Raw genomic sequence first — 27,232 nt, 5'->3', positions numbered from 1 at the left:
CTTTTGCATGTTTCAGGCAGCAGCAGCAGCATCAACAACAGCAGGATCCACCAGGACAGCTTTCACCGCCGTGTGAAACACCGACCCCAAATTCAGAAGCACTTGGCAGTGATCTAGGTACACCTCTGACCGTGTATCACACTCATTACCTGCACACTGTGACACACGGGCTCTGTGTGATTTTGGCTTTATAGGCTGTTTTCTTCTCTCTTTAATTGTATTGAAATTTTGAATGAACCTATAATCTAAATTTCCCTGGATTAAGGAGCAGGAGGACTAGAGCACTCAAGGAATGGTTTGCTTTAAAATCATAAATGATACTTGCAGCTTCACAGTAATGAGTACATTCTATGCAAGTTCCTCAGAGGTAATGAATATTAATAGGTGGAAAATAAATACATCTTCCCCCTGGAAAACTAAAACCTCCTGGGTGTAGTCTAAAAAACAACAGGAAGTCTAGAGTTATATGTCAGGCCTTGGTTTAATAAGTCTTACACTTTCACCAGTTACTGGGAATAGAAGTTGAGTGAGAACTGGATGACAGGACTTCCAAGCAGAATGTGTAAAGAACTCTCAAAACCGAGATAAGAAAACAGCTCAAAAAATGGACTTCACCAAATAAAATATATGGGTGACAAGCACATGAAAATATGCCCAACGTCACTCATCATTAGGGAAATGCAGATTGAGACCACAGTGAGCTACCATCACACACCTGTGAGAATGGTTTAATAAAGAAAATGGACAGTGCCAAAGGCTGACAAGGATCAGAGCAGCTGGGACCCATACACTGTTAGTAGATGTGTACAATGGCACAGCACCTTGGAAAACAGGTTAGTATTTCCTTACACACTTGAAGCAAACTGAGCCACGTTATCCATGGTCCCGCTCCTAGGTGTATAACCGAGATAAAGGAAATAGGTTCCCAGAAAAATGTGCATGTGAGTCCTTAGAGCAGCTTTATTCATAATTGCCTCAAACTGGAAATTGCCTAAACCTTGTCCTTCAGCTGGTAAATGGATGCACAGTCTGTGGACTGTTAGCAATAAAAAGGAATGACCTGGTACTTACTTCTACTCCTGCTAAGTATAGCTAATAAATGTAAGAATCTGAACGGTAGGGAGAAGACAGGCGGGCTAGGAAGCTCAGGAGCAGAGGAGTGACAGTGGTGAGTGGCCTGGGCTTCTTTTTTGCCTCATCTGTTATGGACGTTGTGCTAGAGAAGCCGCAGGTGCAAACCAAGAAAAAAGCACCAAGGAAAGCCTGCTCTGTGTAACCAAAAGGGAGCACCTAGCAAGACAGAAACTTTTTCTGGTACAGCCAAATAACCAGGCAAATAAAAACTGGCCCTGCCACCACCACACCCACCAGCGGAGGCCAAGTGGGAGCCTAGACTGTATCCCCACCTGCAGTATGGGGCACACCTCCCCGCCCCCAGGCCAAGGTGATGTCCAAGAAAGCCAGGTGGGGAGCTGGAAGTTTTACTTCCTCCAGGAGAAAACAGGCCCCTTTGCCGCGGGGGCCATGGTCACAGGGAGCCTGGACTTGCATCAGCAATAAAGAGGTGTCCCTCTGGCTTCCTGCCTGGGTGGAGTCAGGCTTAGTGGAGATTCAGGACTGTCACCGAGGCAGTAACAAGGCCACCCCCACAGTGTTGGTGAGAGACAGTGACAAGGCATTCCTCCCCTCCCAGGCAGGTGGATTTCAGTGGAGGACAGTGGCAGCCAGAACTCCCACATGTGTTCAGCAGCTGTGATCACACACACCCTGCCTGTCTGGGGCAGTAAGGTAGCACCCTCTTCCCCCACTGGTGCTGTGTCAGGAGGCCTGCTAAAAGAGGAGATTTAAATAAAATTCAGTCTTCTACTGTCCAGATGTCTAGGAGTCGATCCAAAATCAGTGTCATACCAAGAGCCATGGAAAGTTCAACTTGAATAATGAGACAGTTAAACACCTTTGCCGAGGTGACCGACATTGGAATTTTCTGACGGTTTTAAAGCAGCCATCATAAAAATGCTATAATGAGCAATTACGGATATGCTTGAAACAGGAAAAATAGAAAGGGAATAAATAGAAGCTACAAAGAACCAAATGGAACTTTTAGAACTGAAAAATAACAACTAACATTTTAAAACTCAGTGGATGGCCCAGCAGATGAATGGAAGGAAAGAGTCAGTGATCTTGAAAACAGAACAAGAGAAATTACCCATGCTGATCAACAGGGAGAGTTAGGCTGGGGAAAATGAACAGCCTTTGAGACCTTGGGACTATAATGAAAGACCTAACATTTGTGCCGTGAGAATCCAGGAAGGAGATGGGAAAGAGGGTGGGGCTGAAAAGGTATTTGAAGAAATAATGGCTGAAAATTCTCCAAATTTGGCAAAAGATATAAACCTACAGATTCAAGAATATCAGAGGACCTTAAACAGGATAAGCCCAGAGAAATCCATACTTAGTCTAATCTCTGAAAACAGAAGATAAAAAAATCTTGAAACCAGCTGAAAATAACCTACAGCAATTTGCATTACAGCAGATTTCTTACCTGAAATCTTGGAGGTCAGAAGGAAATGGCATCTTTTTCAAGTGCTGAAAGAAAAGAAAAGAAAATCTCAACCCAGATTTCTGTATCCAGTGAAAATTTCCTTCAGGAATGAAGGGGGAAATTAGAGAATTTGTCATAGCAGACCCACCCTAAAATACTGGCTAAAGGAAGTTCTCTGAACAGAAATGATACAAGAAGTAATCTTGGAACAGCGGGAAGGAAAAAACAATAGAAAGAATAAAATATGGGTAAATATGATAGATATTCCTTTTGAGTTTTCTAAATTATGTTTGACGATTAAAGCAAGAATTATAACATTGATTTGGTTTTTAGTGTGTGTACAGAGAATATTTAAGGCAGTTATAAACAGGAGAGTAAAAGGATGTAAAGGGAGGTCAGGTTTCTCCATTTAATTTGAACTGGTACAGGCACTTGGGAAAATACCTGGGCAGCTTCTTACAACCCAGCAGTTACACTCCTAAGCATTTATTCCAGAGAAATGGAAATTTCTGTCCATGTAAAAACCTATGCACGAATATTCATAGCAGCTTTATTTGTCATAACCCAAAACTGGAAACAACCAAAATGTCCTACAGGAGGTGAATGGTTACATAAACTAGTCCATACACTATATACACACTATGGAATAATACTCAGGATTAAAAAGAAACCAATTGTTGATGCATGCAACAACTTGGATGCCTCTCAAGGGCATTATGCTGAGCGCAAAAAAAAAAATGCCTCAAAAGGGCTTATACTGTATGTCTGTTCGTGTAACATTCTAAAAATGACATTCGGAGAGATGGCGAACAGCTTAGTGGTTGCCTGCAGTTAGGGAAGGTAACGGGGAGAGAAGTAGGTATGAATATAAAGGGATGGCAGGAGGCAGATCTTCGTGGTGCTATAACAGTTCTTGGTGGTGGTTACACAGGCCTGCACATATGATAAAATACCATAGAACTACACACAACATTGTACCAGTGTCAATATCCAGGTTTTGGGTGGAGCTATACTTCCGTAAGATTGGGTGAAATTGAGCCGAGGTGTACCCAGGTCTTATCTGAACTGTCTTTGAACTTCTATAAATAAATATTTTAAAACAGATTTTTTTTAAAGTAATGAACTGTGATATACACAACAAAGTTAAATCTTTCAGTTAGCATAGTGCATTTTGCCAGGGGAAGAAGCCATACTCAGAAGGCCCCGCACTTACTGTACCATCCCATTTATGTGGACATGCACGGAAGGGCAAACCAGGGCAGAGAATGTAGCTGTGGTTGTCTAGGATTAGGGGGTGGGGATTGGCCGCAAACGGGCACAAGAGATTAGCACAAGAGAATTTGGGGCGGCAGTGGAACAGTTCTGTACCTGGGTGCAATGGCGGTTACTCAACTCTATGCATTTGTCAAAACTTATAAAACTGTAGAAGAGTGAATTTTACAGTATGTAAATTTTAAAAATCTAAAAGGAAACTAGTAGTAAAAAAGAAATGCATTTTCTAAGAGTTTACCTTTTGATGACTGATAATTTTCCAGAAGTTTCTAAGAAATATGTGTATTTTCTTTCCCAACAGGTGGTCTGAGTGAAGAAGACATGCTTCAGGCAGCAGTGACCATGTCTTTAGAAACTGTTAGAAATAATTTCATAACAGAAGAAAAAAAATAATACCTTTTACAAATGTCTAAAATATTCATACTTTCCAACATTGTCCTGTGTGGTTAAAGCATAGGGTCCATTTTGGTAGCGTGTCAAAGAGAACAGTGTTCAGCAGAGGAAATGAGACTTTTAGGTGGTTTGCAAACAAAAAGAAGGTAGAAAAATGCATCAGTGGTAGGACTAAATAACGAACCTTCAAATACTAGCCAAAGCGTCCAGCAGGTAGAGAAATTTATACTAGTTTTCTCAATGTTTTTTCATTTTTGAGTGCAATATCTAACTTGTCTAAAATTAGGGCATTTTTTTTGAGTCTTTTTGCAGACCAACTAATAAGCTCTTGCCACAGAACTGTCCCCATATATTTTGTTTTCTTTTCCTCCCTCTGTGTAGGTAGCTTGGCTCACTTTCATTACCTAATAGTTGCTTCTATGTCTGATTAACTAAATTAACTTTTTTGGACAGTGTCTCTTCTCTGTGTTGATAATGGTTCCAGTAATATTTCCAGAAGGATAAGTGTCCTCCCTTCCCCTGTGTATTGTGCACTTGGGTGTTTTCTCATGTTATTGTCTGATCGCAATTTATCTGCTACCTGGTTTTTATTTTTCTACAACTCTTAAAAGGTGGTAATCTTCCTTGAGGTTTCTCTTTTGAAGTCCTCCAAGATGGGATCATTATTTCATGATTCTGGTGCATTCCTAAACTCTGAAGTCGGCTCTGCACAAGTATGTAAGAATAAATGAGCATTTCTAAAATGTGTGAGCACATCCTTTCCCAGATGCTTCCTGAACATCATCTCAGTTGTCAGAACTGTGCAGCTTTGCCGTGACCCTCTATCCAGCACCTTTTACTTCCTCTTCTCCAGCTGAGAAAAGCAGAAGCCCAGTATCCAAGCAGGTTTCCTTCTGTTGTAAGACAACATCTAATACCCACCATGAATGTGTGATAGACAGAATTTGGCCATCAATTTTAATAGCAGATTCATTTTATTTTTTCCCTTGTGATGGAGCTCTCTGTTCTATTTACAGCTGAGCCATGGAATGTGGATGTCGGCTTCTGCTGTACATCTAATAGGTATAGCTTGCCAGGGATCTGGAACATGAAAATAATTTACTAACAAAATGTATTTAAATTTACACTGTGATTTAACACTTGCATCATGTTGAAAATAGCTTAAAAGTTATAGAAGTCACACAGTACTGAATGGGTATGTAAATAAGAAAGTCTTTAGTTTTGATAAACATTCTTTAATTGGGATGCCCAGTGTGTCTTGCTAGGTCAATACAATGGTATTTTAGGTGAAAATTAACCATGTCTCATTGAAGTGGATGTTTTAGATCCTGTCACCTACTCTACATCCCTCATTTTCCATCCCCCTTTTAAAGCCCTTTTGAATGTTGAATTGTTCATAAGCTAAAATTAAGAAGACATTTCAGCCGACGACTTAGAAAATTAAAGTATGGTATACTGCCATACTGTCGTGTGGCTGCACACATTATCAGGGAAATTTTTTTGATCTAGGATTTATTGCTAAGTGAAAAGAGATGAGAAAATGCTTTTTATTTATGATTATGATATAGCTTTTTCTTGGAAAGAGACAGATTTTTTTTTAGTTACTATTTTGTGCCAAATGAAGTCTTCTGAAGTTTCCCTTAAAAAATTAAACAGTTGTACTTTAAAATCTAGTTTTCTTTTGACAATTGAAAATGTTTCAGAAGAATTGTAAAACTTTAGAACTGTAAGTGATGTTAGAGTTAGTACTACTCTCTCAAGACTTACAAATCAAAATACTTGGCCTTTACTTTTTCCCATTGAAAATTTACATAAAACTTCATACACTTGATTAGCTGCCTGATATAAAAATGAGAGGACGAATATGCATAAGTTTTAACCTAAAGTTTATAAAGTTCTTATATTAACCACCCTTGTTAAAGTCTTTAGGGAAATATGGTGTGTTGTCCTTCATTTGTTAGGGATTTTTAAAAAGCAAAGCTGAGCACACACTGGATACATTTGAATGTGTGTAGTTTGTTGTGACATTGTTATATTTGGCAGGCAGATCCAGAATCACTAGTAAGCTGCCATCTTGTTTGGATTGGCTTAAGTTTAATTGAACATTTAAATTCCATTCATTGGGCAGTATAAAAAGATGCCAAAGCTCATAACCACAGTATCAGAAAATTTAAAAGTTACAAAAAGCTATAGATCACATATCAGGAACTGCTGTTTACTATAAACTACCTGCAAGAAAGGAACAATAAAATTCACAACTGTCCTGCTAACAAGTTTATATTAAGATTTCCATTCTGTTTTACCAATTGGGAACACCTTAATGTTTAATATTTAAACTATTGGTATCATTTTTCTAATGTATAATTTGTACTACCAGGATAAAATACATACAGTGGCAATACTAGTGTTATAAGTAAAGTTTAAAACAAGCTTTGGAAATGCCACTTTTATATTTTGAGATGTCATGGATTTAATAAATATTTATTTATGTTTTAAAATTCAGACTAACCTCTGGATCTAAAACCATCAATATACATTTTTACAGTAATTAACTTACAGATATTTCAGTACTGTAAATTGTTTGAAGCGGTTGCTGTAGTTAAGCTATATTTTAGCTCTAAGATCTTGGCCAAATAATTTACAATTCACAGAATATTTGAGGTGCTTTTTTCTTTTAACTTGATTTTTCTTAATTAAGACTTTATTCATGCCAAAGTTAATGAGGAAAAAACCTTAAAACTAGTTAAGACTCATTATAGGCAAAACTACCAATAGTCTACATTGTTTCATTTAATATTAAGTTCAATAAAGTAAATTTTATTTCAATCAAAGCCTGAATCACATTTTTAATGTGTGCATGTTTGATATTGTATTTAATAGTATCATGCTACTGCCAAAATTTACTAAATGTCTTATAATTGGCCCATTGGACCGGTGCAAATTCAAAAAAGAATTGATTCAGTATATAAATTATAATTGAAATATCTTCGGTTGAAAAATGTTGATGTTTTAAGTTCTTAAGATTCAATAATTAATATGGATGACTTCCTATTAAAAATGTGACCTACAATTAGAGAGGCCTATGACCATTACTTCCAAAGTAAATTGTTACCTCTGGGCCCTCACAAGTACAAAGATGTTATGTATGTGATCTTAATTAAGAAAAACCAGATTGGATCAACTAATCTCGGCAGTGTAGATCTTTTTTTTTTTAATCCTTACCCAAGGACATGCTTATAGAGAGGAAGTGAGAGCGAGAGAGAGAGAAACATCGATCGGTTGCCCTCTGTATGTTCCCTGAATGGGAGTCAAACCCGAATCCCAGGCACATGCCCCGACTGGGAATCAAACTGGCGACCTTTCAGTTCACAGGGTGATGCTCAACCAACTGAGCCACACTTGCCAGGCTAATATTTTAAAATAAAAGCTTTCCTTCATTCCTGGTCCCTTTATAACCAGCATCTTTTGCTAAAGAAGTAAACTCTTGTATTTTTTAGTCTTATACATAAAAATATTTTTGTTCCATTCTGCTTTCATGAATGAAAAGATTATTGCATGGTTGGTTAATTCTTGAATTTTGATTTTTTTTTTAATTTGAAGAAAACCTTTGCTGTTTTCATTTTTTCCAAAATGATCTGGCATTTTAAGAATTAATACTAGCAACATCACTTGTAAATTCACAGTAATTGGCATGCTACATTAATAATATATCAATACTACTATGGACTCATAGGCAGTGGGGAGCAATAGTGAAATGTGTTGAGGAGGCACTTCAGTTTTCTCTTGCATAGTTCAGAGGTGAATGTTTCTGGGAATGTTTTTAGTGCTTTTTTTTTTAAAGAGGAAAATGTACATTTGAATGTGGTTATCTAATTTCTATAACACTGGATTACTAAGAATAACTTTTTAAAGGTCACTCTTCTATATAAAGAAACTATTTGAAATTCAAGTACAAAAAAACATCTGAAATAAAAAGCATTGTGTTTTGGCCATGATACAACTGCACTGTGACGGTGCCATTTGCTCAGGACTGGACTCTGCAGCCCTTCTGTGTCCACCCCTCTGAGTTCTTTTGCTGTTGTTACACACACAGGCCTTCCTGTCTGGTCCTTAGCAAAGCTGGGCTTCCAAATCACTGTTGAACACTGAGGATTCTATTGTTAATGTGGATGTTCTATAAGTTGTATTTTAAATATCAAAGATTATTAAATAAAGGTAATGTTTGCTTTTTTATTTTTGTTTTTATTTGTATTTATTGTTAATTCATAGCCTTGCCATTCAAAGTTTGGTTGGAAGACCAGCAGCATCTGCACCACCTAAGGACTTTGTAAATGCAGAGTTTCAGGCCACACTCCGACCTACTGAGAACCTGTGTTTTTAACAGGGATTGCCATGCAGAGTGAAGTTGGAGAAGCCATTTTATGGACTGCAGAGTAAAAGCAGGCCCGGGGAGCCCACTGATAACTCTGTTCTAGCTAACTGCTGCCAAAGGGCCCAGTATTACTGGAGCCTCTCATCTTTTCTAAGAAGCTAAGAATCCCACATTTTTATTTGAAATTGTTTAGAATGTTGGCTCAGTTTTTTAACCCTGAGGGCCAAACTACATTAGTAACAATTTTTAAGAGTGCTGGTTTTTCCTTATTTTATCCAACTCTGGACATCAGAGTCGAACTAATAATTGGACTCCACCTGGACTGACAGGATTATAGAATCCTCAAATTTTATAATGAGGGTTGTATATCCATTTTAGGCTTAATTAGGGTTCGGCACAAACTTTGAAACAAAATTTTTAGATTGATTATATGATCTTTTTAACTTAATAGCTTGGTGCTTAGAAGGGCCAATTCATTGAATTTGGATGCCACCAAATGATCTCTAGCACTCATCTGTGGCCTTTGTGAAATATAAGTTGATTTGAAGTCCTATTTTATGTTTTCTAAAAACATCTTTTATAAAAGGGAATTTTGGGGTTGTCCTTATCCTGAAGACTTGCATGTTTTAGGATCCTTTTAACCATTTTGTATGGGTGTCACCAAATGTTCAAAATTCATGGGTCCAGTTGACCTCTTCAGCCTGTCCTTTTGACATTTCCCCTTTTTCCACTGTAGTCCCAGCCGGCCACCTTACAGAGCTTCAGATAAACTGGCCCTTTCCCACCTGCAGGCATTCTGTAATATTCCCTGCCTCCTTTCCTTTGCACCTTTTGAGATCCCTTCTCCTACAGTTCATTTGCCATCCCCTATTATAAGGATTCTCTTTCAGGGGGGCTACCACTCTTTGCTGTGACCTCCTCTCCCAAGATTGTTCCAGTTTTCTCTGTCTGGAACCCCAGCCACCTTTGTCTCATGGTCTGCTAGAGAGAAGCAATTTCTGTCATTCATTCAAAACACTTGAGCACTTGACTGTGCAAGTATGGTTCTGGAAGCTCAGAAACAGCCATGAATAAAATAGTCTGCTCTCATGGGCTTGTAGTCTAGTTGGCTGTTCGGTAGTGAGAACATTTAATGATCTTGACTTCATAACGTGTTAAGAACTATGCTTGTTCTGTGAGACAGGAAGACAAACAGGATGATGTGACAACGTGATCTGGAGGGAGGGCTGCTACAGAATGGGTTCAAGAAAGGCCTCTGTAGAGGTGACGTTCAGACAGACACCTGAAAATGATGAGAGCCATGCGATGTGGTGCCACCACACCTGCCTGAGGAGACAGCAAGCATGATGGCTCTGAGGTGAAGGGTGGTGGCTTGTTTCTGACGAACAGAGAGAAGGCTGAAGAAACTAGCAGGTAGTGAACAAGAGATGAAATTGGGATGTAGCAAAATCTTACCGTGTAAGGTTTCATAAACAGGTAAGTATGGATTGTATTTATATTTTATTACACCAAGCACTCTGGTTCCACTTTCTAGAATATTCCCAAGCCTTCATTTGGGAAAAAAACAACAACATTTAAAAGGCTCATTAGCCCAGCTGGCCTGGCCCAGTGCTTGGGCGTCAACCTATGAACTGGGAGGTCACAGTTCAATTATGGGTAAGGGTACGTGCCCAGATTTCCGGCCCTATCCCCAGTCGGGGAACTGCAGGAGGCAGCCAATCAATGACTCATCATTGATGTTTCTATCTTTCCCTCTCCCTTCCTCTCTCTGAAAACAATACATATATTTTTTAAAAATTTAAAGGCTCATTAACTACAGCTACCAAAGAGCATGCCAGTGTCCACCTTAAATAACTCATAAAATTGGCTGAATGTTTAACACTAAAGATACTGTTTAACCTATCTCAGATTAGAATTTGTCAACTCCCACTACCCACTCGTCCATTTTGTTTTTTTGTTAATTCTATGCAATTATTTTCATCACCATACCTACGACTATAGTTCAGATTTGAAACCTTAGTATCATATTTGGTTGTTAACCCACATCATCAACTATAAGTGATTAACATCTGGATCTCCCAGTTACACCTTTTTTGTACTCAGCCACTTCCAGCCCAGGACATCATCCTATCCGGTAGGGGCAAGTGCAGTAATCTCTTAGCTGTTCACTTGGCCTTCAGCCTCTGTTTCGAGGCCAGCCTTCCCAAAGCTGCTATCGCCACTCCAATTACTTTCCAGTGAATCTTCATTACTGTCAAATGTTATTACAGGCAATAATGTGTGTAAACATTGGAAAGGATGGTGCCAAATCATTTGTTGAAATGATTGTATTCCTAGCCAACCTAAGGAAATGAACTGAAATGCTATTGAATACATAAGGGAGGTCATTTTACAAATAAACTGATGCAGAGAGAGGTTAAGTAGCTTACAAGCTAACAGGTGAAAGATCCAGGCAGTCAGCCCCCGGGGGCACATCTAACCCGCAGGCAAATGTTTAGTACACACTCCCTGGAAGAGATGCAAGTGTTCTTCTAAAATCCCAGTTTCAGGGAGAGCTATTGCCTGGTGCCATGACTCCAACTAGTGGGCGCCCGGCCACGTCCCATGCACAGGCAGCCCCACCTGCGGACCCCGCCCGAGAGGCGGTCTGACCAGCGACAGCGGCTGCGACGAGCTGTGAAGGCCGCTCCCTGCGGGCGCAGCGACCCGCCGAGTCTCCCCGCGCCAGTGCCTTCGCGGGTGTCAGAATTAAAACGCTCAGGTTCCCCCGTGTGGGGTTCCCGGGCCACGTCGGCTTCGGGAGCACACCCGGCAAGGGTGGGCTCTGCCTGAAATACAACCAGCGTCCGCGGGCAGCGCTCCCTCCCTCCGGGTTCCCGCGGGGAGTCCCGCGGCCAAAGCCAGGGGACAGCCGGGAGCCTAGGCCGGCCGCACGCGGTCCTCCGCGATCCCACGCTCCCTTGCGCCAAGGACACGTCCGGCAGCTCCGCAGGGCCCTTCTACGCCACCGCGGCGCGTCTCTATGGTGCGTTGCCGCGTAGAGAGCGGGTGTCATGGCGGCCGGCGGCGAGTTGGCAGGAGTTGCCCACGGGACTGGGGGAAGTCACTAAAGCAGAGGAAGAAGTGGCCCGACTGGACAGTGGGAAGTCGCGGGAATGAGCGGAGGCCCCGCGAGGGCGACTGTGTTACAGGAGGCGGGCCCCCGGTAAAGCCCCAGGCCAGGCCTCTGTGCAGAACTGGACGTTGGTGGGAGCCCCCGAAGCCGGCGTTGCCTAGGAACCCCTCATTGTGCGGTCGAATCCTGAGTGTTTAGATTTCGGAGCGAAGGCAGCCGTTCGAAGACCTTTAGCGGGATCGTCTGACGGCGCTGGACGCTTTTTTCCGGAGCGGACCCGGTCGTTCTCTTAACCCGCAGCGATGTCGTCCTGGTTGGGGGGCCTCGGCTCCGGCCTGGGCCATTCCCTGGGTCAGGTCGGGGGCAGCCTGGCTTCCCTCACTGGCCAGATTTCAAACTTTACGAAGGATATGCTGATGGAGGGCACGGAGGAAGTGGAAGGTAACAGCCGGAGCGACGGGGGAGGGCTTTTCTGGGACCCAGGGAGCGTCCGTTTGGTCCCCACTCCCATCCGTCAGAGACGTGGCCGGGTCGCCGAGGAGTGTCACTCCGCCCCCTTTTTCTGTACTTTCCTCCTTTTGCTCCTTCTCAACCGGTTTTCTCCGAGGAGAGACCCCTGACGCCCGGGGCAAGAGTTCTGGTTCTCCTCCCTTTAAACCCTCGGGCTGGCTCCGAGCGGCGCGAAACTGCTCCTAAGTTGAGAGTTTATTTTGTTTGGTTCATCCACGCCCACCGCTTACTTCGTCCTTAACGGGGGGGCGGAACTGATTTAGAATCTCTTCCTTTACACTGACAGTTAAAACAAATGGTTTGTGTAGGACACGTAGTCACTATTCCCCTTCGATTTATGTAACAGTTGTAGTAACTCACGAAGTATTTCGTATCGCTCACCCTTGTCTGACTTGACTATATAGGGTGTCCCCCCCAAAAAAGTACACACGCGCTTTGAATAATTAGGAAGGCAGTGTTTATTAAAATACATTTCCTTTTCAGAATTGAGCTCTCAGCTGTTAAAGTGTGTGTATACTTTCTTTCTTGAGACACCCTGTATTGTGAGTGAAGCATAGCTATGTTTTTCCTATTCGTTATTTTCTATTTTTGCGTATTCCGGTGACAGTGTTCCCATTGAAAATGTATTTTTCTGCCTAATTGCTCATTGCCCCAGTAGAACAAAGGAGATTCTCTATTCTTTGGGTATCCTTAGCAGCCTTCACTCATTTTTGAAGTCCTTCTTTTGTTTTACTGATGAATAGTGACTCAGAGTTGCATGGTAATCAATGGTTAAGTTAATTACTATTTTGACTTTTTAGTATTTCTTTCTGCAAGTAGTGTTTAGATCAAAAGAGTTCTTTTTTTTATAATTTATTTTCTTTTATTATTTATTGATTTGATAGAGAGAGAGGAAGAGAAGCATCAATTTGTTGTTTCACTTATTTATGCATTCATTGGTTGGTTGCTTTTATGTCCCCTGACCAGAGATCCATCCCGAAACCTTGACAAAGTGGGATGATGCTCTAGCCAACTGAGCTACTGGGCCAGGGCTCAAAAGAGTTCTTCAGTCTTAATCTGGGTCTACCTCCGGAGAAGTAACGAGCTGGACTTTTGGATAAGAGCAGTTCCTTTGACAGTTTTATTTTTTATACATTCTGGTTTAACTTTTTAAGTCCTGATTGAACTGAGCATTCATGTTTATTTGGCTGAAGTAAAGTTAGTTTGATAAAAAGATAGTATTTATATTTAGAATTTCTGTGGGTCTATTTAAAGGGGAGGAAGGTTGGTGAATTGCCCAAGTCCATTTTACTGCTTGAGGTATCCCTTGGGTAGGAGGCACATCAGGTGGGGCAGGTTGGGAATGGGAGTGAAAAGGATTCTTCCTGTGTTCTGGAAAGAAAGGGTCATGTGAACTCAGAGGTAAGTCAGAAGCAGATAACATATATAACATGGAGAGTGACTAATCTCTCCTTGTATCCTACATTGGGGAAAACAGTTGGCAATTTCTTTGACTCTAAACCAGAAAGTATGCATACCCCCAACCTGCATGTCCTGCAGGCTTAAGGTGGAATTCATTTTTTTCTTCCCACGAGATATGTTCCTACATTCTCAGTCTTAATGATTTCACCATCTACCTAGCCTCCTAAAATGGAAATCTTTGTCATCTTTTCTTTGCCTCTTTCATCTCCTACTTCCAGTTGGTTACCAGATCATCCTGTGCCAGGAGTGTTTCTTATATCTGTCCTTTCCTTTATCACTCCTGTTTATTTGGTTCATATCCCCATGATCTTTCCCATGCACTGTTTCTCTTTCCCATCCTGTCATCCACTTCTCCCTACTCCACTCCATTTTCGGTTGTGTTGTCAGTTACTCTTCTAAAAACAAATGTGCTTTAAAATCTCTTGACCCTATTACTTACGGGATGAAATCCAAACCTCTTAGTGTTGGGAGACCAGAAACCTATCCTATCTGGATTCAACCTGCCTTTTCCAGTCTTACCTCTTGTTCCCTCCCCTTTTCCTCCAACTGCCAAACAAATGTGCATTCCATACACGTGCATGCTTGCACCCAGAGCTTGTGAGCTTATGCCACGTGGACTTTGCGTATCTACTTGAGGCCTCTGCATGGAAAGCTCTTCCTTTCCTACTTCCTCCTCTGTCCTCCTTTGCCTAGAAAACAATTTTTCCTATATGATCCTGCTCGCATGTCAGCTACTTGGTAAAACCACTCCATGGCAGGTTGAATTGATGGCAGGTGATGTGTGTTCTAACAGAACTTTGTGGATCTCTCCCTGACAGCACTTAGCATATTGAGTTATAATTTATCTCTTTCCTTGATGCTCAGGGTAGGGACTACTTTTTATTTTTCCTTATGTTACCAGTATGTGGCATCTTTCTTGGTACATAGTAAAGGCTCAGGAAAATTTTACTCAGTGATTCAAAATCTTCAAAGTTGCTTGATGCTTTTGTTTTCCTTTGTATGAAAATAGGACTTGCTTAACACCTAATTACTGGTTTTGTAAATCATTGAAAAATAGGGTCAGAGTACAGTTCATTTATTCATGCAACAAGTATTTATTGAGTGTGCGTCCTGTGTCAGCAGTGAACAAGATAATAGTCCAAGAATAGCACTGGTAGTACAGCTTGAAAATCACCCATGTTTACAATATCAGAAAGTTGCTGTTCTACCAAACAGGCACTGTACTGATTTATTCAAGGTTAGGAGCTTGGGGTTTTAAGTCAGACATGGGTTGAAATTCTATTTCCTTGCATTAAAAATTGTGGGATCTTTGACTAATTATTAAGTACTTACCCTCTAACAGGCAGAGTTTCCTTATCTGTTAAACAGGGATGCTCATACCTGTTATGAGGCTGGGAGGATTAAGTGAAACCATGAGTGTAAAGCGCCTAGCACAGTGCCTAGCAAGCAGTGAGCACTAACAAAGGGTAGCTGTTGTTTCTGTTTTCCCTCGTTGAGGAGGAGTCTTTTGGTCTGTATAACATCTCCCCTTTATTCTTAAAAAGGCCAGGATTTTTGGGGGGAGGTGAGAGCAGGAGGTTTGCATTAACCATTTTTTATTCCTCTTTGAAACGATTGCTGCTTCCATAATTCATTTCCTAAACAAATTAGATTTAATTTTGCTTCTGAGTAGCAATTAGTCCTGTCAGAGTTTTAAGCAAGATGTATAAACCACCACAGAAGCAACCGCACCTGGTGATTTTCAAAACAAGTAGAGTGGGTTTGTCACTTTTATGGGATGCCACTTGTATTTTCTTTTAATTTAAACTAATTCAGAGAACTTATTTTTCTAATATTAAAGTGGTGTGAGTAATGAAAATTACGAGTATACTTAGGAAAAACCTAACTGTGGATGATAATTTTCTGGCCGCATCAATGGTGCCATTTTGCCACCTCTGGCCTCTAAGTCTTCTCTTAAATGGAAATGTACAAAATCAGACTGAGCTATTCCTACTTTAAATTGTGTATATTATTTGAAATAAGCGTTATTTTAGTGTATTTTCATTCTTTGTTTATAGGTCATTAATTATTTGAGTACTGAGAGCAGAAATTAGAAATAAGACCTTAAGCCCCAGTTGCATAAATTTCATCTAAACAGAGAGATTGAATTTGTAAAACTTGATTTTCCAAATTGTAATGAACAGTTCCAAGGGATAAAGGTAGACATCCTAGGGTGTAAGATAGGCAAAAAGAATGACTTCTCTGACAATGAAGAACATTTGTGGCAGTAGGAAGTTGTTATGAAACCAAGTGATATTTATCTTCTGAATGTGTTCTGGGATCAGCATACCATTCTGTTTAAAGCTCAGTGCAATATATTTCCCTTACAATGCCTGTTTATCAATTTATATGGTGTTGATCAAATATTCAGTATGTGCTGTTTCTTTTGTAGCAGAATTACCTAATTCTAGGAGAAAGGAAATTGAAGCCATTCATGCAATCTTAAGATCAGAGGTAAGGAAAATTAAAGACTACTATTGAACTTAGGTTTTTTTCTTTTTCAAAGCCATGAAAGTTATTCATGCTTTATTTCAGTCCTCTCTTTTTAATGCACTCCTTACCACTTTTTATCTCTTGCTCTTTAAGTTTTTTAAAGCATTACCATCTTCCTTTAGATGAAGAATATATATATATATATGTTATTGCACTTTGCTGTTTAATATTCCCATCTCTGCTTCTATATGCTGGGAGTAGGAAAACTGCAAAATGTAGAAATAATAGTGCCAACAATTTATCATTGTCAAGGATTTACTATGTTCTGACAGTGTGCTAAATTGCAGTATCACATTTAAGTATAAATTCTTTTAAATCTAGAGCTTTTAAGTTCCCTAACATTAAAAAAGTATGATATTTGAATACCAGGAAGTTAATAATATAAGAATAGCAAATTAATTTTATCATCTTTTTCATTATTAGTGTCTTTTGGTGACTAGCTCTGGACATTGTACATACTTAATAGGGATGAAGAAAACTTGGAAAGGGTTCAAAGGAAAGCCACAAAGAACTTGGAAGGATTTAAAGTGAGATCTATTGTAAAGTATGAGACATTTCAATAATTTAGTCTTTGGATAAGAGCAGTGAGGGAACACTTAATCATATTTCAGCAAAAGATATTCTTAGAGGACTGTGGTAAGCATGTTTTCCTATCTGTTAAGCCCATAAAAAGAGAAAATTGAATTTAAATATAAAAAAGTATTTACTTACAACAAGCATTTTTGAGTTCTGGTCGAGATTACCAATGTGAGATTGTGGAATTTGAAAATAGGGGGACCTCTCAAGAGGAATTACAGTAGTAGTCTGCCTCAAGAGAAGATGGCAGTTTGGTGGTACTTAAGAGACATTAGCTGCAATTACCTAATAAATAGGTGCTTTAGTAACAGGTGAACTTAATGGCATCTTTGTTTGTAAGGCTGAGATAGGAAATTGTTCCTGTATTCCCTAGAGAAATCTTTAGTACAGGCCCACCCAGAAAAATTATATGGCAGAGTTGTGTGCAGTGGTATCACTTTAGGCAAATTCGCCAGTTTACATTTTGGGGGGGGAAAGTAAATAGGGTTAACCAGCTTAATGAGCATCTGCTCTGTATTGAGCTGGAGAAGGGAGATAGAAACCTTCTATCCCTCTTTGATGTCAGGTTTAATCTTTCATAATGTTATCATTGGGCTACATGGCAAATATGATTCTAGTGTTTAGAAATATATATTTTTAGTATAACACATCCCCAAATGAAAGCCAGCTTCTTCATTTGGTGCTTATGCAAAGTAATGTGAGCTCCTCAAGTACTAGAGGAAAACACACCATTGGACTTCCCAAGGGCTTTATTTTCTAAGGTGATTTTAACTATACATGATTCTTTCCTTAGGTCAGCACATAAGCATTTCACACCCTAAGCCCTTATGTGACTGAACAGTGAGAGAATAAAGCGAAGATATGATTGAAGCTGTCAGGAAACTTACAATGTAAAGTTCTATTTAGAAAGTTGTAGTTTAGACAGAGGGCAGTGTGTTTTCCAGAGGAAATTAGATTTGTGTACAGATGTTAATGTTTGAAGGAGACTGAATAAATTGGGGTTCTTTCGTTGCAAGTAACAGCAGCCAACCTAAGCAAATGTAACCCTTTATGCCAAGAAAAACAGTTATCACATTTACCGTCTGCATCCAATGGGCTCTTTTAATTTTTTTTAATATCAAATCATTTTACAAGTAATTTACAGAAGTAAGAATAAAGTCATAGTGAAAAACTTTATTAGACATTCTAATAAGAACTTATATATAGCAAATCCAGATTTCTATATGCTTCTGGTTTTAAAAACATATACTCAAAATAGGCAATGTTCTTTGAATGCAATTTCCTGCTTATTAGCTCTTAATGCATGAACTGGAATGTATCTTATTTTGTAAATCCTGATTCTGCATTCACTTACATTTCTAATAGAGTCTAGCTTATCATTATTTCTGGTTCTTATTTTTACTTGTATTATTAGATACAATACTTTTGAAAACTCTAATGGTTCATGATTTTGTTGAAGAGACAATGGGTTGTCATCTTTGATCCATAATTACAAAGCATTTTTATTCTTAGATTTATAAATACCAATTTAAATGATCAATCCTTTGAATTTTTTTCATTTTTATGTTATCTGTTTCCTCCAAATTACTTGCCTTCAGCATTTGTTCATGTATGAACTGTATCAAGTAAATGTTCAAATGTTCATATGGAAGAATACTGTCACATATCCATTTAGCACAGTAGGCATGGCTCAGGTCCTTGTCAAAAAATATTGTGAGCCCTAGCCTGTTAGAGTGTCAGCCTAAGGACTGAAGGGTCCTGGGTTTGATTCCTGCCAAGGGCATGTACCTCGGCTGCAGGTTCGATCCCCGGCCCCATGCAGGAGACAACCAATGGATGTGTCTCTCTCACAACAATGTTTCCCTCCCTCCCACCCTCCCTTTCTCTCTCTTCCTCTCTCTCTTTTCCCCACTTCCACTCTCTGAAAAGCAATGGAAAAAAATTATCCTCAGGTGAGGATTTAAAAAATATATATATTGTGAGATAAAGTCTTTTCTCATTGAATGACTAATTTGATGAGAACACCATTTCCTTTTTTTTTCTTAGGCATGTATTGCTCACCTATCAATTCTTGAGTTTGAGAAAATTTACTTAGGAAATTGTTATTTGAAGACTGGTCTGAGATTTTGCTTCTACACTCAGTTTCACTCTAACAGTTAGACTCTAGAGTGCTGTTTTCTGTATCTTTGCATTGATCTTGGTTGTGTAATAATTGTTTAATATTTTTCTCTGTTCTCTTTGTTGAAAAGTGAAATTTTTGAATTTTCAACTGTGTTCAATGAAAGCAAAAAAAAAAAAACCACCAAAACCCTACAAGATATCTCCAGATAGCTTTTATCTTTTTAAAAGATGATGCAATACTTTGCACAGTGCAGTCAGAAAACTGGTTATTTCACTATTGCATCATTCTTTTATGTGATTCCATCAGTCTTTCATTTTCTTATTAAGTCTTTTTTAGCATAGTAAGGAATAATTGATGAATAATGATAAAATAATTCTTCGGATGATAAAATAGCAAAATGTTTCAAGATACAGAAAACACAAGATCATTATGATCCCATGATTATGCTTAGACTTATAAAAGGGCTCAGTGTATCCAGTGGTAATTGCAAGATAGAATGAGTTTTATTCTGTTAAAAAAATAAGTGAATTTTCTGTGTTTATTGGAACACCTCTAAAAAAGAAGAAAAGGCTTGCATATCCTTTTAGATAGTTAGGACTACTGAGAAAAGAAATTCACAAGCTAAAATTAGTCCCAGGAGATCGTGATGGTATAAGGATGAAGCAGGATGGAGTAATTTAAGGATAAGAGTAGCTCATGGATTCCAAGGGCAGAAATTATAGCCCGTCTTTGAGAAGGATCTGCAGCCAGAGCTGGAAGCCTTCGGGAACCTGTCTCTCTCCCCATTGCTCTTCTCCTCTTTGTGTGTATTTATTGTCTCCTTTCAGACCAGCCCTCTGCTCCATATTCCACATAATAGGAAATGGCCCATACGCTCCTGGTGTGTCTCAAGTCAGCACGTGAAAAGAGTCTGTCCTTCGTGTGCCTTCTCAGCCTTCCTGAGTGACTCACATGGCCAGGGAGATGAGGGGAGATGGCCAGTTAGGTAGTAGCCAAATCGCAGGTTTCTGAGCTCTAGTTATGAGAGTTAAACAACTAGCTTTAGGTATTGTATGTGAAAAGGCCTAGAGTGACTTTCATGATGAGGTTTTGACTTCCTGTTGCTTCAGTTATGTATGGTGTTTTTCATGTTAACAGAAAGTCACGTAAAAGCATCTGATAGAATAGAAAGTAATCAGTTGTGTGACCACTGGTCCTGTTTCTTATTAATATTTCTTCAGCATAACCAAGGTCTGTGTTAGATTTCTGGAGATAGTGTCCCAAACTAGGATTTGTGTGTGTGGTAATTTTTCCATTAATTCACTCCACTGATTTTCTGTGGGAATTAATATAATCTCCCTGGATCATAATTTTCACATTTGTCAATATTAGAAATTCCTAGAATATAAGAAATAGATGACATCTGCAAAGTGAAGCCTCCACCTTCTAGCAGCAGCTCTCTTTTCCACCATCAGTCTCCTTATTCTGTTATTGTTAAGCTATGTTTGTAGATATATTAGTAGAATTCTTAGTGAATTATTATCTGTAATAATGTGTAAATTCCTTTTTGTAAAAAAAGTTTTAGTGTCCATTTCTCTTACTCCATTATGTATTCATTCAGATTTCAGAGAATGATAATAGGTCAAGATAATTTAATATTTAGGTACATAAAATTTAAGTAATTTTTTTCATACATGTCAGCATCTTAAAACAAAGGACTATGATACCTAGATTCATTGAATTATACTTAGAGTGTTTGTGTACTTCTAACTGTAGTTTTTTAAACCAGGTAGTTTTCACATCAGGTTTTTCAGAGGTGCCTCAGGAGCCTCTGGGGTTCAGGCAGACAAGTGATATGAGGCTTTGGCCTGATCTGTACTTCAGCCAGAAGTATTTTTAAAAGAGATTTCTTTTAAAAAGTTCTGTTTGGAGAGAAAACAAAAGTTTAAACATGTAATCTAGTTCATTTATACCAGACATTTGCTGCCTACTATGTGCTAGACATTGGTTATACAAAGATGGAGGAAACATTGATCAGCAGCTTTTTCTTAGCAGAAAATCAAACTGAACAAGATTTATTTTTTAATTTTGGCTCAGAATTATTTATAGTCTGTAGAAACATGCTTATTGCAGTAGAAACTTTAATGAAATGTGTATTTTAAAGGCCAGAATTCTGTCCTCTATGAATTTTTTAAATTTTGCGTCTTTTTTTATATGAAGCAATGTTTTTTATAATGCCACGCATGTAACTGTTACTAACATGTTTCACTTTTTAGTGTTTTTGTTAAAATACTTTTTTCTTTGCTTCTAGAATGAAAGACTAAAGAAACTTTGTGCTGATCTAGAAGAAAAGCATGAAGCTTCAGAGATTCAAATAAAGCATCAATCTACAAGTTATCGAAATCAACTACAACAGAAAGAGGTAAAGGTTATTACAGTTACTTCATACTTATTTCACTCTAAGGCATTTAGGAAGTTTTTAAGAGCTATAATATAAATCAAGCTATATTTAGATCCATAAAAATATCGAAAGAGTGTTGAAGTTAATAATTACCAATTCAGTTGATATCACTAATTTAAGAAGAACTCTGTAAGCCTTTTTTATTATGCTTATGTTACATAAACTCACCTTTGTGGAGTTTAATTTCTGCTTTCCAAAAGAAGGAAAGTCCCTGTATAAAATATCTTTAGGCATCTGTTGCTTATAATTTCTCATTTTATGAAACCTATTTTCTTATCTGTTTACTTAAAATTGTTTGAAATAAGTGTGATCATTGCTAATTTTAACTACAAGTGCTAATATATGCTATACTGGTATTTACTTGATTTTCCATGGAAAAACAGAATATTAAGTATTTTATAGTGGACTTATACTGTTCTGTAAATTTCTTCTCCTTTAGTTTGATAGAAATAGTTATTTTGGAATTGGCTTATCTTTTCTTTGTAGTACTGGTAATGGATATTATACAATATAACCAATGTCATGAATCCTTAAAATATAGACTATGTCTCTGTTTTTCATTCTGTTGTCGAATTCTCTTTAGTGTTCAGTACTAACTAGAATTCGGTAATACTTCTATTGAATAGAACCATTTCTTGTTTCATTATCTAGATCATTTGGGTGTTCTTCATTTTGTTGATGAAATGTTCATTTCTGCCATAAGTTCATATTTGGGTTTTTAAAATTTAGATGCACTGATTTCTAGTTCCTTTAGTGGCATATTAAGATGAAAAATTAAAACAAACCACATTAAAGATAAATATAAACACTTAAAGAAGAACTTAATTTCCAGTCTGTTGGGAATTTCTTAAAATGAATTACTACCAAAAAAAGAATATAAAAAAGCATAACTACAAGTACAAATTAAAGTTAAAAGCCTACCTTATTTTAAAAGGCTCAACTGATATAAAATTACTCTGTCACATTGCTTTAAAAGTCTCTACGCCTTACTTTTTGAATTTATGTACTTTCCATGGACAGGTAGCAAACATTCATGGCATAAGTCCGCACACCACACTTTGAGTAGCACTGACATAGATATTACAGCAGAGCAATAGTTCCCACCCAGGGGTTTACAGCTGAATCATAAGTGACACTTAAAAAATACACAGGCTCATGTTTTCCAGGAGATTCTAATTTAGCATACTGAAAAGAGGCCCTGGGATTGGTATTTTTTGAAAACTCCATAGGTGGTTTCGATGCTTACATCCTAGTTGAAAACATTGCTGTGGAAAATTTTTTATATTAGAGGGCAAATTAAGCATTCAAGTTTAGAGATGCCTCTTTGTTATTAGAGCTTACTCTACAACTTGATATAAGTGTTTGGTGTATATTGAGAACTTTCTTTGTATTATAGCTACATTTGAAAAACATTGTGGATTTTAGTACTTTTTACCAGAATGGAAGATAATATATGAATATACTTTATCAGAATCTATTTGCTGTCCTCACTGTGATGTTTATATTCCCTAAAGATGCAATTTACCTTGTATCATATATTGGAAAATGAATGAAATCTATGAACTACTATTAGAACCTCCATTAGAGAAGGAACTCTGATGTGAAAACCTTGTTTGTTATGACATTTGACATACTTGTGTCTGATTTTTGTTTGTCTAGTTGCTTGACATGCACATTTAGTAATACTGTATTACTTGTTGGCTTGTCTCTTCAAGTATCCAGTTTTCCTCAGCTGTGGCAGGGTGTCTTCTGGACTAGCTTGAATGTTTTAGAAAGCTTATTTCAGTTCTTTCTAGCCTACTTCTATGTTTTGTCTCAGAATGGATTTGACATTATGGTTAAGTCCTCTGTTCACAACTTCTTTTGGACAATGACTTGTCAACACTCTGCTCAGGGTTTTAGAGTGTTTAAACTGTTCTCTCCCTGAGTAGAGTCAAATTTTCACTGGCCCTTCTTTGCCAAGGCTAAAGCCAAGGTGTCTGTTAGTGCACAATTTCCTTCTTAGACTCACAAGCCAGTAACCACAGACTCACTGTTACCTTATCTGAGGAGACTTGATTAATAAATCAAAGCATTCTACCTGCTGTATTGTACAGACCACTACAAAGTCACTCCTGATTCATGGTGCATTTTAAGCCTAAATCCAGCCATAATCAGTTACATAAGACTCTTCCAACAAATGTTCTCAAGAAACTTTCCAATGCATAGGCTGACACAGCTTCCACTCTCCCATCTTTTGAAATCTGATAATCACACACAGAACTCTGAGGAATTGCCTATCCTACCTGATACATAGAAGCTAGTAAACTCATGTTTAACTGAGGAATTCATTGCTTTGGTTACTACATGAGTGAAATTCTGATCTTCATACTATTCAAAACATTATCTATGCTTTAAGTCTGGTGATTATGTTTGCTTTTTAAATAAAAATGTTGTGGTTGGGATGTTATAGAAGTCTTGGATTCAGTTGATAAGCGTATCATCATTGGATAATGTTAAATTATTATGACTTTTAATATTATGAATCTATGGTATGTTAAAGTACCTTCTTTAAAATATGGATTATGAATATATAGGTAGAAATCAGCCATCTTAAAGCAAGACAGATTGCACTACAGGATCAATTGCTGAAGCTGCAGTCTGCTGCTCAGTCTGTAAATTCCGGAGCTGGCAGTGTACCAACAACCACTGCATCATCTTCATTCAGTTATGGTGTCAGTCATCATGCTGCAGCTTTCCATGATGATGACATGGACTTTGGTGACATAATTTCATCACAACAAGAAATAAACAGATTGTCAAATGAAATTTCAAGACTTGAATCAGAAGTTATACATTGGAGGCATATTGCTCAGGTAGGTAAACTTTTCATGAATTTTTAGAAACGATGAGAGTGAAAATACTGGTGCTATGTGTAGAGCTTTTGGTATCAGAAAGTACTCTGGATTAGGAAATTGAAACCTATATTCTAGTTCTGCCAGTAACTTTCTAAGTGATTTTAATCAGGTTATCTTTCTCAGCTTCAGTTTCCCCTTCTGCACAACATTGGGAAGAAATTTTCAAAATAAAAATCGTGTTTCTACAGTTGAACCAGCACCTTTTCCCCTGGAGTTCGTAAGGCTTCACTGCTGGAAATCAGGGCTTCAAGGCACGAGATTTGAAACTACTTGCTTAGATATTGTCTGAGGTTTCTGTTTGCATTAATTATATGTAAAATTAAAGTCTGATAATTGGTATTATAAATATGTTAAACTATTTTGTGTTGTTTCCTGTGCACTAGAAATTAAATACTTGCTATTTTGGGCTGCAAACTTTCTTCCAGGGAATGCTTTTTTTGTCTTACATATCAGATTTTGTATATGCTACTAAGGTTGTCGATAGACATGAGATTCAAAATAAACTGGGACATTGTTCATATGGATTTAATTTCATCAATGTAGGGAAAAATAAAGTATTTTCTATCTTTTTGTGAGTGTAACTTAATTATGTAAAGGAAAAATCCTCCCAATTAAAATGATCTTTTTGCTCCCCAAGTTGCTAGACATTTCTGATACCCAGAGTAAATCTAGAGAGAATAATCTGTCCATTTTATCTCTAAAAAGTAGTTCTTGAGCTTTATATGTGTAAGAATAACCTGGGGACTTGATAGCATTGTAGATTCCCTGCCTCCCTTCAGAGATTAGGATTTTGTAGCCTATTTTGAGGCGTTGAAAACTGCATTCCAACAAATAAATATCCCAGGTGATTCTGATAATAGGAGTAATACACTTTTAAGAAACATTGCTTAGGGTCAGATTTCATAAGGAAGAGATGGATTATTCATGTGTTTACTTAAGCATACCTTGAATGCCTACCAAATGACATACCTGTACTGGGATATAAAGGTAAAAAGACATAATTGGGACCTTTCAGGGAACTTAATTTTCTAGCAATGCATAATAAAAGTTAATATTTGTATTATACTTTTCAAGATGTGATTAAGTTGTGATGCAAACACTTCTTTCTACTCCAGATCCTAATTTTTTTCCATTAAACTGTGTTCCTTTTTCTTCCTTTCTTTCTTTGTTTTTTTGAATTTTTTAAAAATTGATTTTTTGAGAGAGAGGAAGGGACAGGGAGAGAGAGAGAGAGACATTCATTGGCTGCCTCCTACATGCCCTCTACTGGAGATTGAGCCTGAAACCCAAGCACGTGCCCTGGGACGATGCCCAACCAACTGATGAGCCACACTGGCCAGGGCTACTGTGTTCCTCTTAATCCAGAGAGCAGCTTTTGGTTCCATAACACACTATATAATAAATGTTAATAGAAGTAAATGAGCAGCATACAGCTTTGAATGAGAAGACTCCAAAAGTTCTTTTATTGTCATACCAAAGGTTTTTCTATATAAGGGTAGAGATCTTCTGGGTAAAATCATTTAAAAAAATTTTTTATTGCTATTATTAGCATTAATATTGGATAACTTTTTATTTTAAAAATTACCTTTTAGGAAACTGATTATCATCAAATACACATTTTTTTTTAAAGTAAGTAGAATATTCTATGGTGTTTTCCTTCTTATTTTGTAAAACTGTTGTCTCCCCAATTAGCTAACATACTCTTGAATGGTATCTTTTATGTAGTATGTATTACTCACTATTGGACTAGGTTTCTTCAAGAGTGTTTGGCATTCTTTAATCCAAATTTGTCTTGGAAATGCCCCATTTTTGAAAAGTATCTTCTACTTAGTCTGTGATTCTCTTTTTTATAAGAAAATCAATGTAATTTTCTAATTCTGTTTTTCTAATCTAGGTTTCTAAAGCACAAGGATCAAACAGCTCTGATCAAAGTGAAATCTGCAAATTGCAAGATATCATTAAAGTAAGGCAGATTGTTAGAACAATGATTATTATACACTTAAAATTTGCTTATGAAAATTACAAGTTTAAATTAATAAAAATTACAAAAGTAACTATATTGAATATGATACTCATTTCTTTTTACTGTCTTGTATCTTTATTTGATAAGTAAGGTATATAAATATATCTCTCCAAAACCATTTGTTTTGAACATTTATTTATTAGATAGTTTATATTCCGTGTCTCTGTTTTCTGTTGTATTTCACAAAATTGTCTTTATTAAAACAGAATTCCAAGGTTGCTGAAGTTTCAAGGTTTGGGGTTAAAGGATGTTGACAAAATAAATGCTAATGTTATTTGTTACAAGTAATTATTTTCTTTTAATGGTGGGATTTTGCTTGTTTGTATCGATTATTTCCTGTAAGAAAAGTCTTAATTACATATACTTATCATGGCAATGAATTGTTTTTAGTGTGTGTAGAATTTTTAGTTTTTGGTTTTAGTGTTATTACAGTACTAGTGTGGGTGGGTTCCTGAGTCAGACCTATGTTTGAATCCAGGCCCTACTCTTTACAAGCTGTGCTTCTTTGGGCAACTTCCATTTTATTGTCGGTAAAGTAGATGTCATCATAATACCTCCTTTATAGAATTGTTTTGAAGAGTAAATGTAAAGCTCCTTCCCAAGTGCTGGCACCTAAGTGCATAGGAATAAAGAATTAACTTCACCTGTCTTCTCAGGAAATAGAAGATAATGTATATTTATTTATTTATTTTCTTTTTAAATATGTCTTTATTGATTTCAGAGAGAGGAAGGGGGAGGAAGAGAGAGAGATAGAAACATCAATGAGAGAGAATCATTGATCGGCTGCCTCTTGCATACCCCTTACTGGGGATCAAGCACGATACCCAGGCATGTGCCCTAACCGGGAATCGAACCTCGATCTCCTGGTTTATAGGTTGATGATCAGTCACAGAGCCACATTGGCCAGATTAGGATTCTTCATTATAAGCAACAAAAACTGTCTCTGGCTAAGTAAAGCAAAAGAGGACTGATTGATT

At 37.8% G+C, this 27,232-nt stretch overlaps 2 protein-coding genes across 9 annotated transcripts in view; both read left to right on the top strand.

Moving 5' to 3' along the window:
* Positions 1–8,440, top strand: part of ATXN3 (ataxin 3) — a 30,170-nt gene extending 21,730 nt beyond the window's left edge. For 4 of the 6 annotated variants that reach the window (XM_081146608.1, XM_081146605.1, XM_081146606.1 and 1 more), the window contains 2 exons: positions 17–117; positions 4,116–8,440. In XM_081146608.1, the coding sequence (XP_081002734.1) occupies positions 17–117 (101 nt within the window). In that variant the 3' untranslated portion in view covers positions 4,116–8,440. Of the gene's footprint in view, positions 1–16; positions 118–4,115 lie in introns of those variants that run through there. The other 2 variants (XM_081146610.1, XM_081146609.1) reach the window with 1 other exon arrangement.
* Positions 8,441–10,903: 2,463 nt separating this feature from the next.
* The window catches only part of TRIP11 (thyroid hormone receptor interactor 11), a 55,771-nt gene continuing 39,442 nt past the window's right edge, over positions 10,904–27,232 (top strand). The window contains exons 1-5 of one of the 3 annotated variants that reach the window (XM_081146583.1): positions 10,904–12,135; positions 16,100–16,158; positions 21,186–21,296; positions 23,912–24,190; positions 26,127–26,195. In XM_081146583.1, coding sequence (XP_081002709.1) covers positions 11,997–12,135; positions 16,100–16,158; positions 21,186–21,296; positions 23,912–24,190; positions 26,127–26,195 — 657 coding nt within the window. In that variant the 5' untranslated portion in view covers positions 10,904–11,996. Of the gene's footprint in view, positions 12,136–16,096; positions 16,159–21,185; positions 21,297–23,911; positions 24,191–26,126; positions 26,196–27,232 lie in introns of all 3 variants that reach the window. The other 2 variants (XM_081146582.1, XM_081146584.1) reach the window with 2 other exon arrangements.

This window comes from Miniopterus schreibersii (assembly GCF_964146895.1).
Source record: "Miniopterus schreibersii genome assembly, chromosome: 1".
Taxonomy (NCBI): Eukaryota; Metazoa; Chordata; class Mammalia; order Chiroptera; family Miniopteridae; genus Miniopterus; species Miniopterus schreibersii.
Note: the sequence above shows the minus strand (reverse complement) of the source record. Positions and strands in the feature narration are given on the sequence as shown.